Raw genomic sequence first — 15,505 nt, 5'->3', positions numbered from 1 at the left:
AGGATAGGGTTCTTGTCAGACCAGACCTCGTCGATGTACTGAACCTGAACCTGGATGGCTGATTCGCAAACCGGTTTACCGTTGTTTATAAAGACCAAAGATAGACAGAGAGAAAGAGAGGAAGGCCAAGAGAGGAAGGCGAAGAGAGGAAGAGAAGAGACGTCTCTTCCATTGCTTAATTAAGAGACGTCTTCTATAGTTATTACAATTTTTCTTTTTTTTAAATCCCAATTACACTAAGAAACCTGTCTAAGAGACAGGGATAATGATGCTCTTAATCAGACAAAACAAGATTCGTCTCTCGTGTGCCACGTGCAGCTGCGATAGTGTTTCTCTCTCTCTATCTCTCGACTTTTGCTTCTTCGATTGGAATCGGAGTACTGGATGTCGTCGTGTCGAACAGCCACCGTCACCCTTCAGCTCCCGCCTTCGATGTCGAACAGCCACCGTCATCATCGATCGAGATCGTCACCCAGATGCCTCACCTGGCACACCCATCCGTCCTCACCTCCATGACCAACGCCATCTCCGACATGACCAACACCAACGCCGTCCTCGCGATCTTTGTCTCCCCTCTTCACCATCGCTTCATCACGCCTCGATTCCGTCGGAAACGTCGCGATTCGAGCTCAACAGCGGCGGATGCGTCGGCTGGGGAGAAGCTCCGATTCTACTCTCGGTGACGGCGGAGGATCATATTACGGCCATGGTTAAAACCCGGGAAGCCTGCGAGCTTCTCAGAGAGCTACCGGAGATGAAACTAGGTCACGTTCTTCAAGAGATTGGTGGGATTCTCCCTTGCCATCGATTTGCATCTGTAAAGTCTGAAACTTTTAGTTCCTTTTTTGCTTAAAAGCATATAACTTTCTTTGTATTTTTGTGAATGTATCTGATGAAGAGAATGTTGTTTAATGGATGTGAAGGTAAGAGCTTGGGTGGAGATGGCTATGATTGATGCTGCTGCTAAGAGCGTTGGAGTGCCATTGTGGAAACTCTTTGGTGAGGCTTCCAATACAATCACCACCAATATTACAATTCAGTTCTAACTTTTTAGCTCTTCATTGTGGTACAGTTCCTTTTCATTCTTGTCTGTGTGTTTGGTGATGGAACTTGAGATTCTTTGTAGAATGTAAAGAAAATTTGTGGTATAGTTTTTCATAGAGGTTGATTTGAATGAATCTGCTAAACTAACTCTTCTTGATCTTAAAGTTTAAGATTTTACAGTTTTCTTTAGCTTAAATTTAAGAAAGATGTTTGCTTTTTGATCTTTATGTACATATGTGTATTGCTTTGCTGGAATCATCATCAGCGATCATGTTTCTTGTAGTGGCGAGAGAGGGGTGGTTTCTAGAGAGGAAGCAGTGATGCGCGTAGAGAAGCGGTGTTTCTTGAGGAATCGTTCAGTAGAGCAAGAGCTTTTACAGATGCTGGAGCACATGTACTGTCCATTGATTCTCTTGTATCTAGAGAAGAGATGAAATCATTCTGCAACGTCTATCCACTAGTTCCTAAACTGGTAACTTCACTTTGCGCCTTGGATTACTGTAATCTTGATATGAAGTTACATTTGTGTGCTCATCTTCTACATTCACAAAATAATGAGGAATCAAAAACAAGCTTGCTAAGTTTTTGATTTTGTTTTCTGCTTAATGAGGAATCAAAATCATGTTCTCATCTTCTACATTCACAAAATAATGAGGAATCAAAAACAAGCTTGCTAAGTTTTTGATTTTGTTTTCTGCTTAATGAGGAATCAAAATCATGTTCTCATCTTCTACATTCACAAAATAATGAAGAATCAAAAACAAGCTTGCTAAGTTTTTGATTTTGTTTTCTGCTTAATGAGGAATCAAAATCATGTTCTCATCTTCTACATTCACAAAATAATCAAAAACACTTTCTACATTTTTTTTCTAAGAACTCTTAATTAAGAGACTTGCATTGAAGCACATAAATGTTGAAATCTCTTAGCTAAGTCTCTTAACTCACATTTACTATTTAAAAAGTATTAAAAATAATTAAGAGACCCTAAAGAGGTCTTTGGGATAATGATGCTCTTAGAGCATGATTATTGGGGGTTCTTAAGGTGGGGTTCTTAGCAGAATATAAGAATCCGTCTCTTAACTTTTAACTAAAAAAGCTAAGAACTCGTTCTTAAATAAGAATTTTAAGAGACGGGTTCTTATATTCCGCTAAGAACTCCACTCTAAGAACCCCCAATAATCATGTTCTTAGTTCTAATATTGTTTTAATTACTAGTTTAGTTTTGATACCTATAATGTCCTTGGATCCTTTGTTATGTAAAATGATAATTACCAAACTGCCACTAATATATTTTTTAATTTAAAAATAAATAAATTAATAATTACAGTTTTGCCATTTCATAGATTTATTTGATTCATGTTACAAGAAACCACAGACTTATTAACCATCGATTCATTTCCCTATTGCCACAAACTTATTAAAAATCAATAGACTTAATTTGATTTTCACAGATTTATTTGATAGATTTATTTTTCTTTCGCAACAGATTTATTTAATTTTGACAGTTTTATTAATATATATCAACAGATTTATTTCTTATAGATACAGACTTATTTAAAGTTAATAGGTTTATTTAAGGTTTGATAGATTTATTTGTTCTTTAGACACATATTTATTTATTTTTGACAAACTTATTTTTGTTTTCACAGATTTGTTTTCATTTGCCCACAAATTTATTTAGTTTTGATAGACTTCCAACCGATTTATTTCTTTTCAATAGATTTAGTTAACAAACTTCAACAGATCTATTTACTTTTGACCGCAGATTTTTTTTTTCTTTTTGAAGATAAGACATATAATTTTAGCCAATTAAGCAAAATCGAGACAAATAAACCGGATATAATTTAAACCAAACAATAATTTAAATGTGAAAACCAAACCATAACTTAATTTAAACCAAATCATAATTTAATTGTGTAAACCAATTAAATCATAACTTAATTTAGACCAGAAATAAAATTGAATCCAACCCTAATCTAAACAAAGTCTAATCACGTCTTTTACCTATTACGTCAAGCCATCTTCTTTTTCTTAGGTTGTTCACGTTTTCTTTCCATCAATTCTCCTTTCTTTTTTTTCACAGATGGGGCAACTTACTCTTACATGTGGTAAATGGATATATCAAGAAACTAGATGGCTATTTGGTGTTGACAAGAAAAAAGAGAGAAAAGTCATAGAAGTAAGCGATATGATTTGCTATGAAGTTTTTGTTCAGATGGTGATCAGAGAATACAAAGTTGATACACAAAATTCCAAGGTAGAATTGAGCTACATGTATCCAAAAAAGGTTTTGTTGACATTACCACATAACACACCGCCTATAGATATCGGAAATCAAAGACAATTTTCTGGAATTTTGGAGCAACTAAAGACCGAACCTATGAATATTTGTCTCGAACTTAAGGAAATAGATTTGGAGGAAGAAGATGATGATGTAGTAACTCATACAGACTAGGACCAACACATGTACACACATTCAGTTCTGCCCAAAATTCTTTATGGTCAACTTTGCAAAGGTCACCATCATCAAAAATAGCACAATTCAAACTAGTTATCTCACCAAACTCTAACAAAGAGAGACGAATGGGCTGCCAATCAATCAACGACCATATCTCATAATTCTTTCTAACTACCAGCTGATGCGTTAAGAGGTAACGAACAACCTTTGCAGACCATGTGAAATCAAGCTCGTAAAATCTAGGAAAAACTCCAACTGATGACTTCTTCAGTGCATCCCATGCATCGTTTCCTACTCATACTTCCACCATTTGAAAATTTGACAAATAACTATAGTAACTCATAGAGTTTGAATGGTAATCAAGGGAATGAAGAGGAACAATACATTCCTTAACGTTCCTCAAAAATGTTACCATTCATGAGGAATATTTTTTCCTCTTCGTTCCTTCTCATTCCCTTTTTTGTAGAAAATTACACTGCAAATTTATTCCTTGTTAATTTTGATAAGGAACTCTCATTCCTCATCATTCCCAAAATTTTATTCCTATTCATTCTTTTTCTATTCATTCCTAATGTTCCTCGATGGTTGTTGAGGCCATATCTAGCAATGGAAAGTTCAAAGTAACATTAGCATGAAATAACTACAGCGAAATAACAAATAAATATCTATATATATAAAGTAGACTTTGTTCTCTTCTTATGACATGTGAAATAGGGGTTTGTTGACATGTGTCCACGTGTTTTTCTTTTTGTATTTTAGATCTTTTTTCTTATAGATTATTACATTTGTCTCATCACTTTCTAATTGTGCACTATCTAATCATTCTCACATTAAGTATCATTATCGCTTGAGAATCTATTTTATTGGTCACTAAAATTCTAAAATAAGTAAAATAATATAAATATATTTTAAATGTTTAATTTATTCACAACTAAAAATAGCATCAACTTTCATCATTTTATTATTTTTATTATTTTCTATTATTTCTTTTACAAATTATATATTTAATTTACAATTAAAGTTATAAAATAACCAAACTAAAAATAAGAAACTAGAGCACAACACAAAATTTAAACCTAAAACCTCCATTATCACTGGGAAATCAAAATGCCATATTAACGCTAATTCAATAGAGGTCTATAGCTGAAAGGAGATCAAGAACGAAGACTAACTTACCTCATTGTACCATAAAGTGTCTTGGCCAGAACAAGTAAAAAAAAAGGAGATAGAAAGATAAAATCTGAAACAAAGCAATCCTCCGAACAAAAATAAGCGCGATATGCAAATAATTAAGAAAGCGGACAAGATGAAGAATAATAATCGGAAGGCCAAAGTCATCAAAAAGCAGGAAGATACATGCCTAAAGTACTGGAAGCACAACCACTAGCAAAAAGGTAAGAAACACCTCACAAACTAAACAAGAACAGACAAGGCGCTCATGCAAGTGAAGAAACACAAATCGCTGGATAGAAGGGACCAAAGCTCCAAGAGACTAACTCCGCACACCTATACCAAAAGAAACATGGGAAGAAGAGAAACAACATGAGGGAGGGATAATAGAAACCAACCACCGCGAAATCAGAGAATAAGCTTGAGACCAGAAATAACCTTCAAAGCCCACATACCATACACAAACGAAAACATTATCCAAACCTGGAGTGGTAAGCATGGTGAAAGGGAGAGCTACAAGAGATGCGAGCAGCGATGAAAGCTGCAACGAGATGAGAAAACAGAGAGGGAAAGTGAGACAAAACAAAATCATCAAACTATGGAGCTGTCCTCGAGTTATGAAAGAGAGCATAGAAGTCAGATCCCCAAAAACTAGATCTTGAAAACCAAGACGAGCAAGGACTATTGACGGCAAACCAACGACGAGGAAGACAACATCAAAGACGACTAAAATCTGACCCAGCCCAAGGAGATGCAGTTCTTAACATCAGCCGAAATCTAAGGAAGAAGAGGAGCAACCAATATTGACTGGAAAAGCCTACAACGTTGTGAGAAACAACCACACAACTGGGAACTCATAAAGTCAGTTTACAGCAAATTCTATAATCTCACTGACAAAGAAGGCGAGGAAGAACAAGAGCAGGAGGTGAATCTTTTTCCGGTGATGGTGACGATTCAAGGTCAAAATATGGAGAGAGGAAAAAAACATCTTAAAAGTTATAATGTTCAAAAATATGAACAAAATAAAATACAATTTTGACGTTGAAAACATTAATCTTAAAATCGACAATGCGTAAAATACGCATCATATCAGTCTAAAATAAGCTACAATGTCAAGTTGAGAGGTAGGGATTTGACTGCTGGGAAACGGAGAATGATTTATACTACTGATTCTTGGACGCTAAATAAAATCTTGTTTCCTAAAGCCTTAATTGGGTCAACTCGTTCCGCAGATACAGCAAAAATTGACCATGATTTGACTTCAAAGAAGCTATTGTATGCTGCCAACTGGACAATGGAACAGGAAGAGGACATTCAACTCTATCTGGTGTGGATTAGTTGATTTGGTTCCAGGCTGCAACAATACTGTCCCTTTTTCCTGTGTTTTCTCAATATGTTGAAAGATGAGTTGCAGCATCCAATCTGGAGTCATATATCCAGCTGTCGAAAACACCTGAAATCCCTCTGCAAACTGGATCCAGATGCTTTTTCAATTCCGATGATGTCCTCCAAGTTGATTGATATAGCAGCATCGAATGAACAGTCAAAACCCCTTAGTAAAACCCTCTTTGAGTCTCTTAGCTCTGTTGGCGTTCTTCGGCTTACCTATCAGCAGTGGCTTGCAGAAAATAACTACAACCACACTGATGTATCCTCTTTTATTCGCTTTCTGGATTCCCTTCGCGCACTGGAGAAGAAAATTCTTAGCGAAATTGTTGGATCACCTTCTTTCACTGTGTTGATTCAGTTGTACATTGAAGTTATTGAAAAGCATTCATTTTTCTGGTCTGATTTGGTCTCGTCTTCAGACGAGTGTAAATTGTTTTTCTTTTGGTCACTAATAAAGGCTATCAAAAAGTTGGACAGTTCTTTTCCTGAAGAAGTTCATGTGGTTTTGGTAAGCCAGCCTTTAAGTTATCCATTAGCTTTTTTTGTCTTCAAATTATTATACTGGTTGCTCAATAATTTCGGCTGTCTTCAGCAGGAGGAAAGTAAAAATATTAACAATATAACTTTGCACGGTGAGCCAGAAAGTCTTTACTATGGGCATATGGGGGCCATCCTTCCTTGCCGGTTTCTGCAGATTTGTACTTTAGCCCAGCAGCACAATTTGGCCATTAAAATCAGAATCAGATGGACAAGGTTGGATATCAGAAATATTTGATACTACACTACACTTGTAATGACCCAAATTCTGGTACAAAGAATTCAGGTCGAGCCCAAAACTATTTCCCAGAAGCCCAAGGTATTTTGTTATAAAAACCCACCTCTATCCACTTTGGTTTCTCAGAAACTTAGTACAAAAAAAAGAAGAGTTAGAGAGAGGGTGAGCTAAGAGAAGAAGTGTGATCATTTTACAGTGAGCGGGTCGCCGGAGCTCGTCGCTGGAGCTCGTCGCTGGAGCTCGTCGCCGGAGCTCGTCGCTGGAGCTCGTCGCCGGAGCAACCGTGTGCCGTGATCACGTTCAGCTCGACACCACCGTTCGCAACCCTAGGTAACCACCGCAAAACCGTCATGCATTTAGTTCAGTTTCGGCCGTTTAAGTAAATCGATCATATCTCCCTAACCATTGAGAATCTCGTGCATGCAAGACCACCATCGTGTTCCTCTCGTCGAGACGAAGCCGTAGACACCAACCACGCCACAATCGGAGCCCGGCCGAAGCCGCTAGAGCCTCCCAAAGTTTCGCATCCGCGCTCGCGTGAAACGCACGCGCCGCCGCAGTCCGTCGGAGTCACCGCGCATTCCGGCCACGCACCGCCGTCTCCGGCCGCCGTTCGCCGGAGCCACCGTGCTCGGCCACCGTCAGTCCGCCGTCGGGAAGCCACCGCCGCATCGCCGTCGCACCTTCGCCGCCGCCGGTAACTTTTCCGGTAAGCCACCGTCCCTCTTCCATCGCCGCCGGTGACTCAGCCAACTCGGCTGAGTCGACTCGATGAGTCAACTCGGTGACTCGGTCAACCGGTGGTTTGACTGGTTTAATTGGTTTAAATCGATTTTGGGCTGGTTAGGTTAACCTGGTTGGTTATTGGAAATTAATTTTTGGTTAGAAGTAAACCGAATTGCAATTAATTAGGATCTGGTTCAATTGAATTCGAAATCGGTTATGGTAAACCGATCAGTTAGGTCAAATTGATTTCTGGTCAAGGGTTGACCGGATTGACCTTTGACCAGCGAGTTGATTTTTCTCTAGACATTGACCAGTCCCGTTTTAAACCGTTCGAAAGGAGTTCTGACTCGATTTTTCACCCTGATTTCAGATTTGGAGTCTATTTGAGCATCTGGAGTTCATAGATACCACTTCTTCTTGTTGCTAAGGTGAGGGCTTTTCCGTTTAAATCCCGAACTAGTTTAGTACTACCGTTATGAAAAGTTTAGTTTCGAAACATGATCCGTCTCTGTGAATCGAGTCTGTTTGAGAGTCGTACTACCGTTATGAAAAGTTTAGTTTCGAAACATGATCCGTCTCTGTGAATCGAGTCTGTTTGAGAGTCGTACTACCGTTATGAAAAGTTTAGTTTCGAAACATGATCCGTCTCTGTGAATCGAGTCTGTTTGAGAGTCGTACTACCGTTATGAAAAGTTTAGTTTCGAAACATGATCCGTCTCTGTGAATCGAGTCTGTTTGAGAGTCTTGCTTGTTTATTATTATTATTGATTGATAAACCGAAAATAGGATAATAGAGGATTCAACTGTTGATTGAAATGATTGATGTTAATAATTGTTATATATATGTATATATATGCGAGTCCAAGTGTGGAGATTTGCGGGGTGCAGAGACGTCTGTACTGGCTGCCTATGTTTGAGGAGTTTTGCGGGGTGCAGAGACGTTTGCACTGGCTGCCATGTTTGTGGAGATTTGCGTAGGTACATAGACGTTTGTACTTACGACGCCTTAGAGATTTGCGGGGTGCAGTGTGGACTACTGTGCTAGCGACGCCTGTAGAGTTATATATGTATATCCTTATGAGGAGAATGCGGGGTGCAGAGAATAGCTATGTACTATCATTGCATTGTTTGTCGTTGTATGGTGCAATAGGCATATGATTGTTCTGTGTGGTGTAATAGGCACCGTGATTGTCTCATGCTAGAGCTAGGCCTACATAGTTGTAGTGCTATGAACTGAGTCAGTGGTTTGCGGTTTAGCATCTCATACCTCACTGGGCGATTCCCTTGTCGCTCACCCCTCCTTCTTTCCCCCTTTCAGGTGAGACCGACGAGCAGGAGTGATTTTCGGACCGGTGCTATTGGGCTTTTGGGCTTCTATCGTTTTATCGTTATCGGGCCTCTAGGTCTTTGGGCTTTTATCATTTATGTTATTTCCTATTTCAGACTTCTCGTCTTTATATTTCAGAATTATGTTGTCTTTATTTATTTCGGACTTATGTTGTTATCAATACTTTCATTTTGACTTATGGTATCGTATTGACTTTTATATTATGATATGTAGATTATTATTATTATTCTTTCGGTTTTATTTAATTTCTGCTTTTATTTATTTATTATATCCCGAGAAAACCGGGTGTCACAATTTTGGTTTCAGAGCGGGGTTCCGTCCCGGCTCCGACCCGGGATGGCGATTTTGGAGACCTGGTTTTATTCGATTTTATTCGGTTTAAACGGTTTTACACGATTTCAAAATATTTTCGGGGATTTGGGAATTTTGAAAATGAAAATAAATAGCACATTTCCGTTCGGCATCACTCCTTAAATGTTGGTATCCAGAGTTCGGCATAAGTTAACTTTTTCGCTTTTCTTTCAGATGCCGCCCAGGAAGAGAGTTGTTCGTACTCAGACCAACGGAGTTGCTAGAGAGGCTGAGGATGAGCATGTCCAGCCCGCAGTTCCGCAGCAGGTGGCTCCGCCTATTTATCAGGATGCTTTGAGTTAGATGGTTCAGGATGCGGCTAGGCAGGCTGCACAGGAGGCAGTCCAGCTAGCTGCCCAGGAGGCTGCCCGAGTAGCAGCTCAGGAGGTTGCCAGACAGATGGCTGCAGTTCAGCAGGGTCAGCAGATTCCGCATGGTCCTCAGGTTCAGGTGCAGCAGGGCCCACAGATTCACATGCAGCAGGCCCCACCAGTTCATGTTCAGCATGATCATCAGGTTCCACATCAGCTGGCTCCAGCCCAGCAGTACCCTCAGGTTCCTGTTCAGCCGGTTCAAGGAGTTTTTCAGGTTCCACCGCCGCCACCTGCTTTCCCAGTTCAGGTGCCCGAGGTTGATGAGACATTTATCAGGGTGTTGGGACAGATGAAGTATGTGAGTTTGGAGCATTTCACTGGAACGACGGAACCTACAGTTGCTCACGATTGGAAGCACAATTTGGATAAGTGTTTGAAGACCATCTCGTGCCCACCAAGGCTCAAGCTTAACATCGCTGAGTTGTATTTGTGTGGAGATGCATCAATCTGGTGGGATGGAGTGAGATTTATGCACCGTGGCGAGCTGACATATGATGATTTTCTTTACGCGTTCAACAAGAAGTATTTTCCGAGGGAAGCTTTGCATGAGAAGAAGAATGATTTCGACCATTTGAGGCAGGGTGCAAAGTCTGTCAGGGAGTATGGGCGGGAGTTTAACCAACTCCACAGATTTGTGGGTAACAACATAGATGAGGAGGATCTGATCAGGAGGTTCTTAGATGGGATGCGAGTAGAGCTTCGTGGTAGGTGCAGTGTGGTTACCTACACCAGTTTGGAGGATCTGGTAGAGAAGGCGGCTGTGCAGGAGAAATGTATGGGTGAGGACCAGAAGTTCTCCAAAGCAGTTCAGCCTAAGGCAGGAGGGGCTTCGGGGTCGCAGAAGAGGCCTTGGGAGCAGACTGGAGCACCCCGTTGTGGACTTTGTCGTCGCCACCATTTTAGAGAGTGTTTCCAGTGCTATAATTGCAATCAGTTTTGGCATCTTTCAAAGAATTGTAGGAAGCCACCACATACTCATGTTGCAGCGCCAGCAGCGGCAGTAGCACCAGCAGTGGCAGCGATGAACTGTTACGGCTGTAACCAGCCGGGTCAGATCTACAGAGATTGTCCGAGGAGGGGCAATGCAGCGCTTCCACCACCACTGAAGCGTCCAGCGATCGCTCCACGGGTGTTTGCAGTTGGAGATCCCCAGGGAGTTGAGCCGATAGCGGGTATGTGACTTTTCCATACTTGTTTGTGTTTGAATATTTTGGTGCGTGGTTATCTTGTGTAGGTAGTAAAAATCTCGTGTAGGATCGGTTTTGGTTTGAGGAGAGTCAGCTCATACCTTATTCGACACAGGAGCCTCTCATAGTTTTGTGAGTCCGCGTGTAGTCCAGTCTTAGTCCTTTCGGGGTGTCTTCGAACCGAAGGCTAAGAAGATTCAGATAGTCGGCACAGAGAGATTGGGAGCAGTCGGCGTTCATCGCGATGTACCCATTATGCTTGGAGGAGTCGACTTGTTCGGAGATTTGACTGAGATGGAGCTGAACTACTATGATGTTATACTCGGGATGGATTGGTTATCACGACATCGAGTAGTACTGGATTATCCGAGAGCGAGAGTTCATATCCCCAGAGCAGAAGGGAAGATCATATTCCAGGGGATTCAGACGCACCATGGAATTTCCATTGTCTCCATGTTGCGCGCAGATGAGCTACTGGAGAGAGGAGCAGAAGGATTTTTGGCGACCATTTCGATGGTTAAGGAGGATGGTCAGCAGGAGCTGCATGACATTCCAGTGGTTTCCGAGTACGAAGACATTTTTGAGGCTTTAAAAGGGCAACCACCAGCTAGAGCAGACGTTCTTAGGATCGAGGTGGAGCCAGGAGTAGCACCAGTTTCACGAGCCCCATACCGCCTTGCACCAGCTGAGATGGCGGAGTTGAAGAAGCAGTTGGAGGAGTTATCGGATAAGGGATTTATCAGGCCGAGTACTTCACCGTGGGGAGCACCAGTGTTGTTTGTGAAGAAGAAAGATGGGAGTTTCAGACTTTGTATCGACTATAGAGGTCTGAACAAAGTGACAATCAAGAATAAGTATCTGCTTCCGCGTATCGACGAGTTGTTGGACCAGTTGCAGGGAGCTTCATGGTTCTTTAAGATTGACTTGGCATCGGGATACCACCAGATTGCGATAGCTGAGGGAGACGTGCGGAAGACGGCCTTCCGTACACGCTATGGACATTACGAGTTTGTGGTGATGCCATTTGGGGTGACGAACGCACCAGCAGCGTTCATGAAGCTTATGAATGATGTGTTTCGGGAGCCCTTGGATAAGTGTGTGATTGTTTTCATCGACGACATCTTGGTTTATTCTCGAAGTAGAGAAGAGCATGATGAGCATTTGCGGATTGTGCTGGGTAAGCTTCGGGAACACAAGTTGTTTGCCAAGCTGAGTAAGTGTAGCTTTTGGCAGAGGTTGATTGGATTTTTGGGCCACGTGGTTTCAGAAGCAGGAGTTGCCGTAGATCAGGAGAAGTTTACCGCTATTTCAGAATGGCCGACGCCAAAGAGTGCTACAGAAATCTGCAGTTTTCTCGGTTTAGCAGGGTACTACAGGAAGTTCGTCAAGGGGTTTGCAAGCATTGCAAAGCCGATGACGAAGCTGACGGGCAAAGACGTCAAGTTTGATTGGTCAGACGATTCATCGAGGAGTTTCGGTGAGTTGAAGCGACAGCTGACACATACGCCAGTTTTGGTACTTCCGAGGCCAGGAATACCATATGAGGTCTACACTGATGCGTCAAGTACCGGGTTGGGAAGTGTATTGATGCAGGAAGGTCTGGTCATTGCATATGCATCACGTCAGTTGAGGCCTCACGAGGTCAACTATCCTACACATGATTTGGAGTTAGCTGCAGTTGTATTTGCATTGAAGATCTAGAGGTCATATTTGTATGGAGAGAAGGTGAAGATTTTCACGGACCACTAGAGTCTGAAGTACATATTTACGCAGACGGACTTGAATTTGAGGCAGCGTAGATGGATGGAGTTGTTAGCAGACTACGACTTGGAGATTACTTATCATCCGAGCAAAGCCAATCATGTGGCGGATGCCTTGAGTAGGCGCAGAAACGATGTATCGGGAACCAGAGAAGTTCAGGAGCTTACGGAGACACTTACTAGCCTCAGATTATGTGCAGTTACTGTAGAGGGAGAGACAGTTGGCGTTGAGGCTGTGGAGCAGGCAGATTTACTATGGAGGATACGCAAAGCTCAGGATAGTGATGGGGCTTTGTGTAAGCAGATTGAGATGGAGAGTGTTGGTTATCATACAGCCTCCAGTGGGATGTACATATATCGAAACCGGGTTTGTGTGCCAGACGATGAGCCGTTAAGGAAGGAGATCTTACGGCAAGCACATCACTCGAATTTTTCTATCCACCCGGGGAATAAGAAGATGTACAGGGATCTGAAGCGATATTACCATTGGCCTGGTATGAAGAGGGATGTTGCTTCATTTATATTGCAGTGTCAGACGTGTCATATGGTCAAGGCCGAGCATCAGGTGCCTAGCGGGTTATTGCAGAACCTACCATTGCCAGAGTGGAAATGGGACATGGTAATTATGGATTTTGTGACGGGTTTACCGACCACCTCAGGAGGAAAGAATGCCATATGGGTAATCGTGGATAGACTTACCAAGTCAGCCCATTTCCTAGCGATTAAGAAGACGGACATAGCTGATCAGTTAGCACAGACTTACATCAGCGAGATTGTGAGATTGCATGGAGTTCCTGTCAGCATTATATCGGATCGGGATACAAAGTTCACGTCCGAGTTTTGGAGAGCCTTCCAGAAGGCGCTTGGGACAAAAGTTCATATGAGTACGGTTTATCACCCGCAGACAGATGGTCAGTCAGAGAGGACTATCCAGACCTTAGAGGATATGCTCAGGGCTTGCGTCTTAGATTGGGAAGGTAGTTCGGTGAAGTATCTACCTCTAGCCGAGTATGCCTACAACAACAGCTATCATTCGAGTATTGGGATGGCACCATATGAGGCTCTATATGGTAGACCTTGTCGCACACCACTTTGTTGGACATAAGTGGGGGAGCGACGTGAGATAGAACCAGCCATGGTTCAAGAGACTGTAGAGCAGGTTGAGATGCTCAAGGTTCGGCTTAAGGAAGCCCATGACCGTTAGAAGAGTTATGCAGATAAGCGGCGTAAGGATTTGGAGTTCCAGGTTGGCGACCTGGTATACCTGAAAATGAGGAGATTTCAGGGATGATCTAAGACTCGGAAGCTAAAGAAGCCTAAACCGAGATATATGGGGTCATATCCTATTTTGGAGCGGATTGGGGCAGTTGCTTACCGATTGGATTTATCAAGAGAGTTATCAGACTTCCATGACGTGTTTCATATGTCGGTTTTGAGGAAAGTCGTGAGAGAACCTGGGCTTATTTTGCAGCAGCCGCCCAGTGATCTTGGTAGAAATTTGCATGCGCCGTGTCAGCCAGTAGAGATATTGGATCGCCAAGTGAGAGCAGATCATGGTATGATGACCATGTTGGTCAAAGTTCATTGGGAGAGAGATGGTATTCAGGAGGAGACTTGGGAGTCTGAGCCCCAGATGAGGATTGATTACCCGGAGCTATTTCCAGACATCATTGGAGAGACAGTTGGTGATTCGAAATTCGGGGTAGAATTCCTTATTAGTTGGGGAGAGTTGTAATGACCCAAATTCTGGCCCAAAGAATTCAGGTCGAGGCCCAAAACCATATTTCAGAAGCCCAAGGTATTTTGTTATAAAAACCCCTCTATCCACTTTGGTTTCTCAGAAACTTCATACAAAAAAAAAGAAGAGTTAGAGAGAAGGTGAGCTAAGAGAAGAAGTGTGATCATTTTACAGTGAGTGGGTCGCCGGAGCAACCGTGTGCCGTGATCACGTTCATCTCGACACCACCGTTCGCAACCCTAGGTAACCACCGCAAAACCATCATGCATTTAGTTCAGTTTCGGCCGTTTTAGTAAATCGATCATATCTCCCTAACCGTTGAGAATCTCATGCATGCAAGACCACTGTCGTGTTCCTCTCGTCGAGACGAAGCCGTAGACACCAACCACGCCGCAATCGGAGCCCGGAAGAAGCCGCTAGAGCCTCCCGAAGTTTCGCATCCGCGCTCGCGTGAAACGCACGCGCCGCCGCAGTCCGTCGGAGTCACCACGCATTCTGGCCACGCGCCACCGTCTCCGACCGCCATTCTTCGGAGCCGCCGTGCTTGGCCACCGTCAGTCCGCCGTCGGGAAGCCGCCGCCGCATCGCCGCCGCACCTTCGCCGCCGCTGGTAACTTTTCCAGTAAGCCACCGCCCCTCTTCCATCGCCGCCGGTGACCTGAGCCGGTGACTCGCCGGTGACTCAGCCAACTCGGCTGAGTCGACTCGGTGAGTCAACTCGGTGACTCAGTCAACCGGTGGTTTGACTGGTTTAAATCGATTTTGGGCTGGTTAGGTTAAACTGGTTGGTTATTGGAAATTAATTTTTGGTTAGAAGTAAGCCGAATTGCAATTAATTAGGATCTGGTTCAATTGAATTCGAAATCGGTTATGGATTTGGAGTCCATTTGAGCAGCTGGAGTTCATATATACCACTTCTCTTCATTGCTAAGGTGAGGGCTACTCCGTTAAATCCCGAGCTAGTTTAGTACTACCGTTATGGAAAGTTTAGTTTCGAAACATGATCCGTCTCTGTGAATCGAGTCTGTTTGAGAGTCTTGCTTGTTTATTATTATTATTGATTAATAAACCGGAAATAGGATAATAGAGGATTCAACTGTTGATTGAAATGATTGATGTTAAGAATTGTTATATATATGTATATATATGCGAGTCCAAGTGTGGAGATTTGCGGGGGGCAGAGAG

At 42.5% G+C, this 15,505-nt stretch overlaps 1 protein-coding gene across 1 annotated transcript in view; it reads left to right on the top strand.

Annotated features, from left to right (window-relative positions):
* Positions 1–6,173: 6,173 nt before the first annotated feature.
* Positions 6,174–15,505, top strand: part of LOC106344923 — an 11,757-nt gene continuing 2,425 nt past the window's right edge. Inside the window, exons 1-2 of the mRNA XM_013784217.1 lie at positions 6,174–6,569; positions 6,769–6,814. Of these exons, the coding sequence (XP_013639671.1) occupies positions 6,174–6,569; positions 6,769–6,814 (442 nt within the window). The remainder of the gene's footprint in view (positions 6,570–6,768; positions 6,815–15,505) is intronic.

The sequence above is a fragment of the Brassica oleracea genome, chromosome C5 (assembly GCF_000695525.1).
Source record: "Brassica oleracea var. oleracea cultivar TO1000 chromosome C5, BOL, whole genome shotgun sequence".
Classification (NCBI taxonomy): domain Eukaryota; kingdom Viridiplantae; phylum Streptophyta; class Magnoliopsida; order Brassicales; family Brassicaceae; genus Brassica; species Brassica oleracea.
This window is presented reverse-complemented; position numbering and strand designations above follow the sequence as displayed.